General features: G+C 40.9%; 2 protein-coding genes and 7 non-coding genes across 9 annotated transcripts; all 9 read right to left on the bottom strand.

The window, feature by feature from the left end:
• Positions 1-2896: 2896 nt before the first annotated feature.
• On the bottom strand, positions 2897-6857 carry LOC114434943 (calreticulin-like). The gene is made up of 9 exons (XM_028404412.1): positions 6581-6857; positions 6021-6122; positions 5695-5898; positions 5484-5578; positions 5113-5322; positions 4880-4993; positions 4338-4481; positions 4103-4195; positions 2897-4013 (listed from the first exon to the last, which is right to left on the bottom strand). The coding sequence occupies exons 1-9, from the start codon at positions 6672-6674 to the stop codon at positions 3780-3782; spliced, it is 1290 nt and encodes a 429-aa protein (XP_028260213.1). The 5' UTR covers positions 6675-6857; the 3' UTR covers positions 2897-3779.
• A 1027-nt stretch (positions 6858-7884) lies between these two features.
• Positions 7885-11874, bottom strand: tor3a (torsin family 3, member A). Its single transcript, XM_028404413.1, has 6 exons — positions 11432-11874; positions 11157-11279; positions 10333-10598; positions 9698-9873; positions 9151-9275; positions 7885-8918 (listed from the first exon to the last, which is right to left on the bottom strand). The coding sequence occupies exons 1-6, from the start codon at positions 11595-11597 to the stop codon at positions 8671-8673; spliced, it is 1104 nt and encodes a 367-aa protein (XP_028260214.1). The 5' UTR covers positions 11598-11874; the 3' UTR covers positions 7885-8670.
• Positions 11875-12310: 436 nt separating this feature from the next.
• LOC114435238 (small nucleolar RNA SNORD47) lies at positions 12311-12383 on the bottom strand. The gene has a single exon (XR_003670553.1). It is a non-coding gene; the product is annotated as a small nucleolar RNA SNORD47 (small nucleolar RNA).
• A 150-nt stretch (positions 12384-12533) lies between these two features.
• LOC114435242 (small nucleolar RNA SNORD78) lies at positions 12534-12598 on the bottom strand. Its single transcript, XR_003670557.1, has one exon. It is a non-coding gene; the product is annotated as a small nucleolar RNA SNORD78 (small nucleolar RNA).
• A 393-nt stretch (positions 12599-12991) lies between these two features.
• Positions 12992-13074, bottom strand: LOC114435240 (small nucleolar RNA snR60/Z15/Z230/Z193/J17). The gene has a single exon (XR_003670555.1). It is a non-coding gene; the product is annotated as a small nucleolar RNA snR60/Z15/Z230/Z193/J17 (small nucleolar RNA).
• A 130-nt stretch (positions 13075-13204) lies between these two features.
• On the bottom strand, positions 13205-13283 carry LOC114435241 (small nucleolar RNA snR60/Z15/Z230/Z193/J17). Its single transcript, XR_003670556.1, has one exon. It is a non-coding gene; the product is annotated as a small nucleolar RNA snR60/Z15/Z230/Z193/J17 (small nucleolar RNA).
• Positions 13284-13437: 154 nt separating this feature from the next.
• On the bottom strand, positions 13438-13519 carry LOC114435235 (small nucleolar RNA SNORD79). Its single transcript, XR_003670550.1, has one exon. It is a non-coding gene; the product is annotated as a small nucleolar RNA SNORD79 (small nucleolar RNA).
• A 626-nt stretch (positions 13520-14145) lies between these two features.
• Positions 14146-14212, bottom strand: LOC114435243 (small nucleolar RNA SNORD75). The gene has a single exon (XR_003670558.1). It is a non-coding gene; the product is annotated as a small nucleolar RNA SNORD75 (small nucleolar RNA).
• A 406-nt stretch (positions 14213-14618) lies between these two features.
• LOC114435239 (small nucleolar RNA SNORD74) lies at positions 14619-14700 on the bottom strand. Its single transcript, XR_003670554.1, has one exon. It is a non-coding gene; the product is annotated as a small nucleolar RNA SNORD74 (small nucleolar RNA).
• Between the last annotated feature and the right edge of the window lie 554 nt (positions 14701-15254).

A 15254-nucleotide genomic window follows, 5' to 3' on the forward strand; every position in this document is an offset into this window, starting at 1 on the left:
CCTGTGGATGTTCTACCAGTCTGTGGTGGCCAGTACACTTTTTTATGCTGTTGTCTGCTGGGGGGGGGGGGGGGGGGGGGGGTAACATAAACAAAAGGTGTGCTAACAGGCTGGACAAACTTATCAGGCGGGCCGGCTCTGTGGTCGGCATGAAGCTGGACTCCCTGGTGACAGTGGCAGAGAGGAGAACACTAAGGCCCCGTTCACACTGGAGAAAGTCATTCCAGCTAGAGTAGGATTGAGCCCAGACAGCCTTTAAGCTGGATGCGTTCAGACCTATTTTCAAATCTGGCTAGCACACACTTGTGTCCGCACTCAATCCGGCTTCAAACTTCTGGCTATTGTGGACGATGCCAGTCATCCTCTGCACACTGTCATCAGCGCTCAGAGGAGCCTGAACAGTCACAGGCTGCTCCTCCCCAAGAGCAGGACCAACAGACTCAGAGACTCCTTTGTCCCCCGATCCATCAAACTTTACAACTCTGCTTTTGGCAGGAGGGGGAGAAGGAGGGAGGAGTACAGCCTGCCTGATACAACACACGTGCAATAATTTATATGTGCAATAATACATCTGTACCATCTATGCTGCTGTGCAAATTTTGTACATAATTCCTTTACATTTACTGCACTATATCACATGACCATCTATGCTGGTGTGCAATGTTTGTAAATAATTCCTCTTATCTTTTATTTTTATCTTTTATTTTTTTACTGCACTATATTCCATTTTATTCTATTTTATTCTATTTAACTCTTGCTCTGACTGTCGGTGTTGTAGTGCTGCTGGTACCCAAATTTCCCCAAGGGAATAATAATAATAAAGTATATTCTATTCTATTCTATTCTATATCAATGGTTATAATAGTGATAAGAGACAGTCTGCTGTCCTTGACAAATAAATGCCATTGAATTCTATTAAGTTCTGCTCTGTTTGGGACAATATTAGTGCTTCATCACAACTTTCAACCTGGGAGGTCCAGAGACACAAATTTTAATCAGACACAAAGAGACACACTTAAAAGTAATTTCCTGTAAATGCGTTGCATGGGTGTCACCACTGCTGCCACTTTAGGAGATCCCAAATGAATGTGACATCACTGCATCCTGGCTGTTTCCAGCCTGATCCATGGGACGTGTGTACAGCTGCTTAGAGGAGCGGGGTAGGAGAGAGGTAGACCAGAATGCACCTGGGTGGGCAAATGTTTTTTACCAGCACAGGAGAGACAGCAGGAAAAAAAGTTTGTCTGGTTGTCTGCCTGAACATGGATAAAATAAACCTGCCATCAAAATGATTTTAAGTGTAAACCAAATACCCACAGTGCACAGAAGTGATTGTTCCTGTGCAGATATACTACAATGTTACAATTTTATTGCACTAATGTGCATGTTTTTTCTGCCTATTTTTATGTATTTGTACATACATACATCTGTGTAGCTGTTTTCTTTAGGTGTTCTATATATGTTAGTACAATGTTATCATGCTCAGTTTTGAGTGGCTTGAATCTCCAAATCTATTTTATTGTTACCAATGAAATGAAATGATAAAGCACTGTCAAATCACTTTGAAGTAACAGGTCATGATTGCTCCTGAATGACACATAAGGCGTATATGTGTGTATAGGCCTATTAAGATGCACAGGTCGGAAAAATGACAGATTCAAACCATTCAAACATTAAAAGATTCAGCTCATTCAGGACATTGCCGGAAACCTTCAATAATAATTAGTTTGATTGCTGTTTGATTGCTTAGTTTGATTCACCCTCTTTCTTTCTTTCTTTCTTCTATCTTTCTTATTCTTCCGTACGTTTTTTGGCGCAGCGTATCTTCAGCATACATTGACCGATTTCAGCCATTCAACTATCAAAATGTTCATCTCACAGAGGACATTCTCGGTCAACTTCATTTTTTTTTCCAAAAATTATAATTTTTCAAATATTAAGCAATTTCAGTGTCATTTTTAACATGGGAGTCTATAAGAGAGAGCCCTTCAACGAGCGGCATTTGCCAAATGTATCTCCTCCTACAGATTTCAAGCTACAGACTCCATTTTAGTCCTAAAATTAGATGCTGCACTATCAAACTTGTATTCAGAATTTTCTAATTTTGAATCGTTTCCGCAAGCCAGGCTCTCAAAGTTGGTTTTTGAGGTCTCCTCTGCTGTTACCAATAATACACCACCATCAGGGTCAGCAGTACTGTATGTTATTTTGTTATTGTGCATTCAGAACACAAAAAATTTCCATTTATAGTTGTATTTTTATACAAATATATTTGTGATCAATTTTTTTGAAAACCCTCCACTCAAGTTCAAAAGGAAAATTATCTTGTTAAAAATCTTTCTATTATTTAAAAATCTAAAATTCATACCAACCAGTTGATTGTTTTCATAGTAACACAAAATACTTCAAAAACTACAAAAAAGCTACACTAAATACAGATTTAGATCAAACTTTATGGAAATATCTGTAATTAACAAGCATTTAAACAAAATGACAATAAGCAAAACAAATTTGTAGAGGCAAATTTTCAAAGTAAATTCATAACGAATTAATTAAATTAAAATTAAAGGCCTGATTCAGTAAGTATGCTAAAGGCTTACTATTATATAGTAGTCAGTCATACATTTAGTGGGATATTTCCTTCATAAATTTAGCAGGATAAAATTAACCGATGCAGAAAACTGTCTCACCACTGTGCACCACTACTATGAAGAACTTATAATGTTTTATATAAAAACACAGATAAAGTTTCAGTGTTTCAGGCCTGGGTACTCAAAATAATCAAACATAATAATGACCTGTCACATAAAAACATGAATAATTGACAAAGATGTTTTCTTCTGGTCATTTTTATTGGACAGATCACCTGCCTTTTTTTGTTTTGTTTAAACACAGCAACAAGAGAATCATCCCACTTTATTTACTACCATTAGTACAAAATGTGTCTTTTACAAAAGGAGCATCTTTCAGACTGGTCAGAGCAGTGTGTGTGTGGGATACAGCAGTGCACAAAGCATTAGAAACAGAAACAAGGAGGCTGGTTGTAAACACAGATGATGAGTAAACCTAAAGTGAATGAGTACCAAATGATGGGAAGAATTCCTGCTACTAGCATGTCCTAACTGTACACCAAGGTTTGACTAGAGTTTATTTAGACACACAAGACTACAGGAGGTACACTGAAGTGAAAAAGTGGTAACTGTACAGTACAAAACTATGTAAGGGACTTCCATCTTAAAGCACCCAGAATTAATATCCTATGGTAGATGTCAAATATATATATATGTAGAGTTACAGCCCAGATGCACTCCCAACAACCTTTACTGGAGACATGGAACATGGAACCCTATGCCATCCTCCCACACTAACATAAATGACTGCAGAAACAAAAAAGACATGTGAAACAAACAAACAAAACAGGTGATGTAAACAAATGATGTTCATGGTCATCATTTTCATGTCACCACAACATTATACTTCATAAAAACCCAGATTTCTGTAAAACACAAGAGACTATTTATATTTTTCTGTTGGGTACAGTCTTAACATTCGTTTTTTTTTCTTCCTATTACTATTTCTCATTTAATAATAATAATAATAATAATAATTATAGTAGTAGTAGTAGTCATAGTAGCACAATTAAACAGAAAAACAAAACAGTAATTGCCCTTTTATGCCCTTGTTTTGTAAACAAATAAAGGAGCCCCTCCCCCACCCCACAGGTGTCAGTCATCTCAGTTTCCGGCCTATCACTGACACAGTCTGAGCAGTTCCTGAGTTTATAACTCGTCTTTGAGTTTAGAGTCTGTGCCATCATCCTCCTCTTCTTCCTCCTCCTCTTCTTCTTCTTCCTCGTGCTCTGCCCCCTCCTCCTCTTCTTCCTCTTCCTCCTCATCCTTCTCCTCCTCCTCCTCCTCTTCCTCCTTTGCCTCTTCTCTCCTCCTCTTGTCCTCCTCCTCGCGTTTCTGTCTCTCCTCTTCCTCCTGGCTTTCCTTCATCTTCTTCTCAGCATCCTGGAGGAAAAGCACACCAAAACAAGGTCAAAGAAGTGACTATAAGCGATCAGTGCATCAATCCTACTACATGTGGTCTGTGATCATACCTTAGTTTTGCCCCATGTGTCGTTGCCGACTTCCTCTGCCAGGTTTGGGTCATTGGTGATTAGGAAGTTGTCAAAGATGGTACCAGACTTGACCTACAGAAAAGCACATGTAAACCATAATGCAAATTTCTATCAAATGCAAACATAATACATGAACCTACAGATGCATTTAAAACATTTAGCTGAAAAACCCTTATTTCAACAAATACATGACAGTCAGTCAGGATCTCCTTACCTGCCACAAGTCGAGCCCAATCACACCAACGCTTTTGTATTTATAGATCTCAGAATCGGCTGTGTACTCAGGGTTGTCAATCTCAGGGTGGGTCCACTTGCCCTTGTAGGCAGGATTGTCAATCTCTCTGGGTTTCCACTCTCCCTGTGGACAGTAAACAGCCACAGAAAATCAGTGTGTTAAATGTCAGGTGAAACACAAAAACTAAATACAAGTGAATCTAAGATAATTATATTGTTTTAGCTCGCAGTGGTAAAAAGAAAAGGATTACTTTCACTATGTTATGGTGGTATAGTTGCAAATCATGTATTGCTCTTTCAGACATTGCAGAGATTGCTGAGTGTACTCTAGAGGCCATACAACAATTTAACCACACATACATAAAAGCATAGAGCACTGTGTAATAAATAGGAGTTAAAATAACAACTACTGACCCCATTTTCTAATTTACCATTTTTTTATCAACTTTTTATTCATTAATCAGCTGATCAATTCATTGTTTTGGTGCTACAACTGACTGCTATGTATCATTTTCTGTGTACCTTGTAATCAGGGTTGGTGACCATAGGTGGCTCCCACTCTCCATCCATCTCATCGTCCCAGTCATCAGGCTTTTTTGCATCAGGATCTGGAATGTTCTCTGGTTTGTCCCAGTCCTGCAAATAAAAATTGATATGAATATGTATCAAACAAATGTTCAATAGAAATGACATGTATGCTCTCTGTTAGGACTGTGTGAAGCTGCTATTTGTAGAAGCAGGACCAGCAGACTGACCTCTGGTTTCTTATCATCGGGGTCAGGAATCTTCTCCCTGTCGTCCCAGTCTTCAGGCTTTTTAGCCTCGGGGTCCTTAATTTTTTTGGGAGGCAGAAAGTCCCAGTCATCCTCCAGATTGCCGGATTCGACCTTCTTGTTGTCAATCTTAACCTCGTAAGTGTTGTCAGGGTTGACAATCAGTGTGTACAAGTGGGTGTACTCGTCATCCTGCAGAGAAAACAAATGTTAGGTGTCAGTGTTCCAATTTTGTCAAACAGAACTTCTTACATTTCATGTGTCATTTACATATATATGACTCTGAGGCTGAAAGGGATGCAAGTTGTGGCTGAGAACCCATTTTGTAATTGAACCATCTATGGATGTCTCACCTTGCACCTGATGTCCTTGTTAATTAGATGGTTCTTGCCTTTGTAGTTGAAGATCACGTGAACTTTCTTGGTACCAGGGCCACAAATGTCAGGACCTGAACATGCCCACAAATACATGAGTTAGAATGTAGACAGTCTCAATGAATGTTTGTGTATAGGCAATATAAAGAGCTGTAAAAAACTGGTCCACATTGGCTCTATTCACACTCACCAAACATGATGTTGTAGACAGAGTCTCCATGCATGTCCTCCTGCTTAAGTTCAGAGGGGAACAGTTTGATGTAACCTCCACCACAGTCGATGCTCTGTTCATGTTTCACAGTAAACTGGATGACTAAAGGCTCGCCCTGGTTGCTGAAGTCATCAAACCGGGATGACAAAGCATAAAAGCGGGCATCCTGGCTCGTCTGCAGACCTGCAGTAAGTACAGCAGTGTTACTGCAGACATGATCCACCTTGAATATGCAGATATCTTCTGCTAAGAGATAAAACTTCCCTTTATTACACTATAAATATCAAAACATGGGTTCCACTCACCTTTGTCTTTCTCTGCATCTCCATAAAACTTCCCTGCACTCAGGACAAACTTGCCATAGTCAGACTTATGTTTGGATTCCACCCAGCGACTCTTCCAGGCAGCTGCACAAAAACAAGTCAAGGTTCAGCTGCACAGGAATCACTGTGACATGACTCACAAGCTGCTAATCCACCTGTGATGATGCATCAGAGCAGGTGCACTGAAAATGTGTTACTCTGCAGGATTGTGTGATGAAAGAAAGGGGGGGCAGCTGGGTAAAGAAGAGTGTCAGTGCATGTGTGGGAGGGGGGAAGGCAGCAGTAGGGGGGAGGGAGGGGGAGACACAGACATAGCATGGTGATAGCATGGGGATAGGAAAGAGAGGGGAAGATAGGGGTGGGGGTCAGGGATAAATAATAAATGGTGGTCTTGTAGACTAGATAGCTGTAACTGAGGTAACATCATAATCCATTCAGGGAACCTGACAATAAAATACATTATGCAGTAATTTATATCTGAGCATAAAAAAACAGCAAGACAATGAAACAAAGAATGTAAATTTGTGTGTTAAAGACCTCACCCCCATCTTCAAATTGCTCTCGGAAATACTCAGTGGACTCGGCCAGTACAGATGCGGCCGACACGGCCATCAACAGCAGCGACAGGGCTGTCATTGTGACGAGCGGAAGCACCCAGTCAAGTACAAGCACGAACTATAACCACAAATATCTGTAAATAATAAATCTATGTATCTATCAACACAGCGTCCAGTTTCTCATTCAGTCATATGTTACAGTGAAAGCCGCTGAGACGGTGCCGCTGCTCTCCTCTCGGCTCGGAACAGATGGCTGAATCTGATTGGACGTTGGTCGCAAACCTCAATAAGGAAGCGTTAGTAGTCTTAGCCAATCGGAGGAGAGAGAATCTTGACGAATGTCTCAATTAGCCAATGGGCGCAGACCACGCGTTTGCTTGATACACGCCCAAGAAAGGGTGATGATGCGCCGTGGGTGAATCACATGAAAAGGGGGAAAAAATCACAGTAAACGGAACCAATAAATGTAACAGGCCGAGTAAAGATTTACTGAACACAATGTGGGATATAAACCTGTGAGTGGTTTTAAATAGATTACTACTCTTTTTAGAATAATAGTGTGTGACATGGCTTAGCAAATAAAAAACCCCAATACAAAAATGGGGAAAATCATGCATTTTAATGGTTAAACTGCTGGACACAAGCTGTTTTCTACTTAACAATAGTGTTAATTTTCAGTGCATGTGCATTGGAGGTTTCAAGTTGCACACAGGATCATAGGCAGCCACCAAACTAGTTGTTACATGTTGAGAATCAAAGTTCTACTGTTTACCATTTACTTGCCATTTTCAAGTTGGATTAAATGTTAAAGAAGCTCACTTTTTGGGTGTAGAATTTCATCTAACATTTGTATGCAAACAGAGGATTATATAAATTGAGCCTAGTTTTTATTCATTCATTAATTATATGTTGTTTAAGAAACACTCCAGTTGCTGTGAAGAAAGATAAAACTACTACATTTAAATGCATTTTGGCTTCAAAGCTTACTTAATTCATCAAAATTTTAGCAAAATTTTAATTTGCCCATTAACAAATCCTTTTAGCTCTAAATTCATGCAGGACTTTTGTTAAACCCCGCACTGGTGCAAAGCGCTGGATGCATCCAAAACAGAGTGGATGTTTGCAATGATTGCTTGGCATGGATCATGTGAGAAAGAGTCAGCTCACATTCCTCTAACACTACCCATTTAAATGTATTCATTCAGCTACAGTAGAGACTTGGTGTTCTCTACAACTTGAACCAATAGATGACTCTGAGAATAACTGCATGAAGTGACATAAAACTTCTGTTGTTGTTTTACTGGGTGTTTATTTCTTTAAATCATTTGGGACATTGTTTCTTTTCATGTTCTGATTGTGATGATCTGAAGCAGACCTGTGTAAGAGTGAATGAACAAATGTGCCAAATGAATAAATTATACCCAAAAGTAACAATCTGTACAATAATCAATGGTGATGTAGGTTCATGTAACCCCCCCCCCTCAAAATGATTGACATTAAAAACAAAATAATAAAAAGTATTGGTCATTTCCATGAAACAATCTGAAGATTTCCATCACTGCTGATTCCTATACACCCAAACCCACTCTCCTATTTATCATATTAATAACTAGACTTAAAGAATCAATGATGTGCATTTGAACTACTCACACTTAAATAATCTAGCACAGTAAGATGGCACAAATGACATCAATAAATAATCAGTGTACTATGACTGACAAACAACACAACTCAAAATAAAGTGTGCCTGAGGTGAACTGACATGAAAAATATATCAATCTCCGACACACACTATATCCACCATCGTCTTTGCGTCTTGACAAACCAGGCAGATGACAGAGAGCGGACACACTTCACATGATGACTGTCTGGCATGAACAGGCTTCCTCTGACACTGCTCATCTCTGCAGGATGGATCATGCTGCTCTTGCTCTCTATTACTGGATCTGTCCTGCTGTCTGGCCGTCTGCGAGGGACCTGGACAGACACGTGTTGTATCTGTAGAGGGGGGTAGAGGTGAAGTACAGAGGGGCTGGTAACACAATCTTACACCTCCTCCAGGTCTCTCTCTCCTTCTATGGGAGAAAGAAGTTGATCCTCTGTGGAATGGACTTGCATCCCTGGGCCGAGAACAGTCTCTCCTCTTTGGGGACATACAGCATTGCCTTGGCCACCTCATCCAGCGTGGTTTCATCTGGCTCTAGACCCCGTGCTGCGTAGGCGTCTCGAGCACAGAGCTTAACATGACGGTACTCCAGAGGCAGGAAGGGCACAAAGAAGTCGATCAGATGACCAGACATCAGCTCACTCTGAGCAAACCCACCTGGGAAATAAAACACATTAATCTGAAAACAGTGAAAATTCCACAAATGTTTTATGTGAGGGAATTCTGAGAATCGATACTCTACTGCACTGGTTTATAATGCCACACTTACAACGACATTATAAAATCTAGAAGAGTGCAGTGTGGTAAAGTGTGAATCACATTATATTATATCCTAGAGTCACAGATCCCTGCCACTTCCATTAAAAATCTTTTGCTCAGAGTTCAATACCTTGAGACTCCATGGTTTCAGCTCGTAGCCGATGCTCCAGGTCTTCCATTCCAATGTCCTCTCGGTTCTGACCAGAATGCCAGAAGTCCAGCGCCACATCATTGAGTGTTGCGCCGCCGATATTACTTGAGTAACAGCAGAAATATGATGTCAAATCTATACTCTTTCACAAAGGTTCTTATTAAAAAGACAAAGCTCTAACGGTTTAAATAAATGAAAGAATATACTGATCATCAATTATTTTTTTATATATTTATATTTTTTTATTATTATCCGCCTCCAAATCATATTTCTAGCATAAGGATGCAGTGAGTAGTGCTTTTCTATATTTGACTGAACAGACTATTTGTCAGGACAAATCGGACATGAGTAATTGAAAACATGAAAAATCCATAAAGAGGGTTAATGGAGACAGAGGCAGAAACATCTTTCATCGCAGATGAGCTGCCAGAGTATTTGGAGCAGAGGAGAAATGCATTCTGTGGTGGCAGGGAGTGTGTGACCCACCTTCCACAGACAGGCTATGTGCCTGAAATAACTAACCAACCTGAGGAAGAGGAAGATGGCTCTACGGTAGCTGACCCCATCCACGTTGTCATAGTGATCCATGTACGGCTTGATGGCATCAATGAGGCCCGGATGGAGCTTTTCGGCCTCGTCGAAGATGAACAGAGTCTGAGGGCAGCGCAACACCATGTCTCGAATAGCTTCTCGCAGCTGGCCCTGGATACAAGAGAGGAGATCAAAGTACGAAAAATCACCTCAACCTTTAAAGCTGTAAAAGGCAAGGAGCCTCAGGTTTTTGTTTATGGTGATTCAGTCTTTTTTATTTCGATATAAAAAATAATTTTGATTGAAATTTAATCAAAGCAGGGAGGAATGTGCTATAATTGTTTTTTTTTATTTATACACAATTTGGACATCCCGATCAATACACCCAGTCAGAGCAGGAATGCCACATTTGCACATTCTGCACCCGTGGCCTTGTATAAATGCCAAGTTCCAAAAATCCATGTCTGTGTGTTCGATTGGCTGTTATGACATATACGCTGAATTACAACACACACACACACACACACACTAAACATCTGACTAAGCAAGCCCACGTCCCTAAATCACAGACACAGTGTACCTGCCAAAAAAACAGCCAGCACAATGCCAAGTGGGGTCTGCTCGTCTTACCTTGTACGTGTCCACCAGCCTGGCGTGTGGGAAGTGAAATGGGGCGATGAACAGACGGACACACTCGCTCTTCACCCCTTCCCTGTACAGATTATCAGCAATGATCCGGGCCACAAAATTCTTGCCAGTACCAGACCAGCCATGGAAGGAGAGCGTCAGCGGCTTGTTGGACTCTGGGTTGTTGATAAAACCCTGGATGGCTTTCAGGACCACAGACTGAACCAGGTGCTGCCCATGGAGCTTTGTCTGGAGGTCCCTGGCCAGACCTGCGCGCACCATAAATTAAAGTGACAGTGCTTTGGTAAACTACTTTGTTTGCATGATTGTGTTAATTCAAATGTGATCAAGCACCATCATCTATGTTATTTACCCATCACTTGCAAGCATTATAAAAATCTGTTCTTTTTACACTGTGAACATTATGACCTCCATTTAACTTCTTCAGTTCGACTGAATATAAACATGTCTTAGCCAATACACACACAAGATCTTATTATTAATGTTTTTAAATAAGTCACTAGTAGCAGCAAATACACCTGCTGATATTTACTGTAGTGACACCATTTTCAAGAAGGCAAAAAGCAATTTCACTTCTGGGATTAATAAAGTATTTCTGATTCTGAAAAAGTCAGAAACCAGCAGGCTGAACGGATCCTTTAACTAGAGTCTATAGTTGTTGCTCAGTGTTATTATTGATAGACAACTGCACTTGTATACATCACTAATTTTATTACCAATGGCATAAAAAACTTCTTCAGTAATACCTGGAACTGGAAATAAAACAGGTAAAACCAGAGACAGGCAGCTGGAGTGTGCGTTGTCACCTGTGATGTTGTTGCTTATCCTGCAGTCTCCAGACTCGCAGCACTGGCCCAGGCTACAGTACCACTGATGGAGCAGGCTGGTGTAGTCCTGAGGAAAGCCAGCCCACAGGTTCCTGGTCGGGACTGCTCACATCAAGACAGTAACACAGTTATAACAGTATTGTAAACACAGAGGGTAATGGTGCGTAAAATGAACAGCATTAGCACGCACGGCGGACATGGTACACTCAAGTGTGCAGTGTATTACAGAGTATGTTCATCTCGCTGTTCCTCACCTTGCTGTGTAGCGTCGTCTTGGTTGGGCTGACACTCCCCCTCCCATATATTGCAATAAATGTAATTAAAATAGTAAGTGGAGACATTGGAAATGCTGTCGAACTGGAAGAACTCGGCCTCTGCGGACAGCGCGCAGAGCAGAGGCAGCAGCCACCGCACAGACATCTGAGAGGATCCGAGGCTGTCGACAGAGACTGAACGGCGCGTCCCGGTCCTTTTCTCCCATTTATTCCAACCGGTTGCTTACTGGCGGCCTGTGCGTTTCTAGGTGGGATAGTCACCCCACCCCCGCTCCTTTCCCTCCCCTCAGTCCGACACAGATGGAAGGTGAGGAGGAGCGCTTGTATTGGTGCCAGCCGATTTCATCGTAGATTTCTCCGGGAGGCGGTTACTACACATTTGACGTCGTCAGCCCACCCACGACCCGTGGGCTACACAGGAGAAAACAACTAGTCTGGCCGTATGGTGTCGCTTTTCCTTACGTTAGAAAGGAAAGGACAGCTACGTCATTTCCGGTGTTTTGCACTCATGTAGCGCCACCTGCTCCATTTTTTCATGACTTCACTTAATACTAGCTCCTAGTTTTTCTTACTGGCAGGTCAAACTTATTAACAAAACTGCAGTTATGTTATCAAGTATTTATTGTCATAACACTGCAAATTACATTTTTCATGCTTCATCCATAGGGTCAGTGCTTCACAGGAGTTCAGCTCATTCAGACATCTATCCAGCCTGAAAGCCCAGCAGCCATCCGAGCATGAAGTGCCATCCACAGGAACAAAGTATCTGAGAAACACAAGTTGGCTTGAGTTAGCCCCAAGTCCTCACCAGCCGAATGCATTTTTATAAACACAAGCTGGACAGTTTCCAGACCACATAACCTCAGAATAAATGGAACGGTAAATGTTATAATCATCAAAATCATTTGGCAGAATCTTTTCATCACAGGTGCTGTGGTCGTCACTGCTATTCAGACTGAAGATGAAGCACTGACTGCTTACCCTCTGAAGAGCCTTGAGAAGGTCTCCGTTCCTGAAGAGGGGAGAGGAAATAACCTTAATTTAGTCAAATGAGAGGGTTATCAACTTTAATTTAACTGGGTTCCTCAGTAACATTTGTCCACATTATAGTTCAGGTCAGACATTTGTTAAAAGGCATCACTGAACCCAAGATGTTCATTCTTTACAGACCAGCAGCTCAAAGCTTCTGGTCTGAAGCACTTTTCATACTCACGTTTGTTGTAGCATCTTCTGCACAATGTGCAGTTGCCGTCAGTAGATCTGTAAAATTCAAAAATTGTGTTGATTCAATGGGCCAAATTGAGCAATCCAGTTATGTCATCAATGCAGATCAGAAACGTGCGACGTATGTCCTCAACTGGATCAGCGACCTGATTCAAACTCATCACATCTGGAAGTTCTTAGCTGCACAGCCTTCATCTATAGTGCTACTCACCAATTAAAGCAGTGAATTCCATCAATGACGTGCAGGCATCTAAAAATAAGAGAACAGATATTACAGGGGTCTAAACCTTTGAGTGACACTTAAGACATTTACAGTTGATACATCAGCTAGGAGCGAAAGACAATAGATTCTTCTTCATGGTTTACTCTGCTGAACTATGCACTCATCATTGTATCAGCATCAATTACAGATGATACTTCAGCTTTTTAAACTCACCTTTCAGGGTGTTCTGTAGACTCGTTTCTGAAAATGAAGGGGAAACGATTACAAATCTCTTCAGACATCGGGTAACCCCACATGTTTGGAGGCCGATGCATCAGCTAGGAGCGAAAGACATGTTTCTTCGTCACAGTTATCTGCTGAACTATGCGATCATCATTGCATCAGACTGGGCTGAGATGTGAACAACTTTATTCACCAACTTACCTCATTGGTTTCAAGAATTTGGAAGGCGCCTACATCCAGCATCAGGAGCACCTGCATGAGAAACACCACACATTAATTCAAGAATCCAGATTTCTTTTGTATGCGTTGCAACTTTTACTGCATCAGAAAAAAATTCTCTTTCACTCTTATTCAGAGAGATTCCCATTGTTTTTAAACAAAAATCATCATTGACAGTTTGTTAAGACAACATGAACCAATGTTATGCCATTACCTGCTCTGATGTGTGAAGAGCCAACTCCTTCATGGGTAAACCTGTGTATAATTAACATGAATTAATAAAGTATCTTTATCTACAGCTTGTGCACACCATGAATTAAGTGCCTCAGATGGGTTAACAAAAGGTGGTTGTTAAGTCTCGTCATCCATCTTGTCAAGAGTAGCAAATAAAAGGTCATCACTGCAGCACAGATCAGGCAAAGCAGAGCAAAGCCAGACTGATGCTTCCCTGAAGTGTTTAAACAAAAAGGATTCTCAATTACAATAATATTTCTCCTGAAGCTGAGACTATGGTTTTTAGGACCCCCCTTGACGACAAGAGGCTATCCGCCAATAAATTTTAGGTCTATGAATTTTGTCATTTGTGGACCTACTGGATAAACATGATGATTACTATTAACTGAATTGTACTGGGAACGGCAACATTTCAAAGAAGCATACATCTGCCTTTACTTCAATGTAGACTAAGTCTTACCATCTTTGTTGGTACAGTTGTTTCACATGTCTGGACACACACGCCACCTGTAGATACATCTTTATTAGTACAATACTGGTTGTGTGGAAAGTAAAGCAGATATGCAAGGAAAGTCTCAGTGTACATTTCTCAGAAACCACTTCTGTCCACTACTCTTACACTTAAATCATCAATGACTTCCAGAAAGGATCAGGTCACACACAAAAAAAAAACCCAACTTACCCATCAAGTTATGGGTGATGCCCAGATATTCAGTCCACGAGGCCGAACCTAACAGACAGGAGCACATTTACAGGGTAAACAAAGGATTATATGAGCCCAACACGAATAAAAGTTTCAGAGAATTTCTATCCCGCTACTCTCTACACAACATTTATAAAAAAAAATTACAAAAGCAAGGTTTCTCACCATGTGAGGTTCCTCATTATTCCACATCCTGCCAAGACCTGCAAGATAAAAAAATATATACATCCTTATACTGCATTCGCAATAAAAAAAAAATACATTTTAAGTGTATGCCACTGGAAACGGAACACACTTTTCCAGCTACTGTGCAGCTACGCTAACCGTCCTACAGCCTTCGTCCTCTGGTGTCAGAAATGTTGGCGTTTCTTCACAGTAACTCAGATGTCCCTACCAACATTTATTTCATCACACAACCAAGGAACGAATCCGCAGTGCGGTGTTTTTTTTTTGGTGGAATAACACCAGATTAGCATCCCTGCTAATTAGCATTCCGTCATGCTACACGTGGTTAAGGCCTACAACGGTCAACTCTGGCAGACTCACCTAACATTAGAGACACAATTCACAATAATGCTAAACATAAACATAACATGGTGTCACATAAAGTAACTTTTGAAAACAAAAAGTGAAACGCAGTTTTAAAAAAAGCTTGCAAAGAAGAGCGCAAGAACACCAACCTGAAACAGCCGAGGAGTGAGAGAGAGCAGCGGGCGCGAGGCGTTTTTATAGGAGATGTCGCACGGGCTGATGGGAAAAAAAATAATTATGACGAGGCGACTAGCGCCCCCACACGTCATTGCACTAAATTGCATCAATACGTTTCTACTAGAAAAAGCATTTCCTGAAGAAAATGCAAGTTTGATTGCAGCAGCTGAAGCATTACTTTAAATGCTTATTTGAACGATTGCTTTGAACTCTTTAAACTATTCAGAATACAAGTTTAATAGCCCTTGAAGAGCTGAACAGAATGATGC

Source organism: Parambassis ranga, chromosome 4 (genome assembly GCF_900634625.1).
Source record: "Parambassis ranga chromosome 4, fParRan2.1, whole genome shotgun sequence".
Lineage (NCBI taxonomy): Eukaryota > Metazoa > Chordata > Actinopteri > Ambassidae > Parambassis > Parambassis ranga.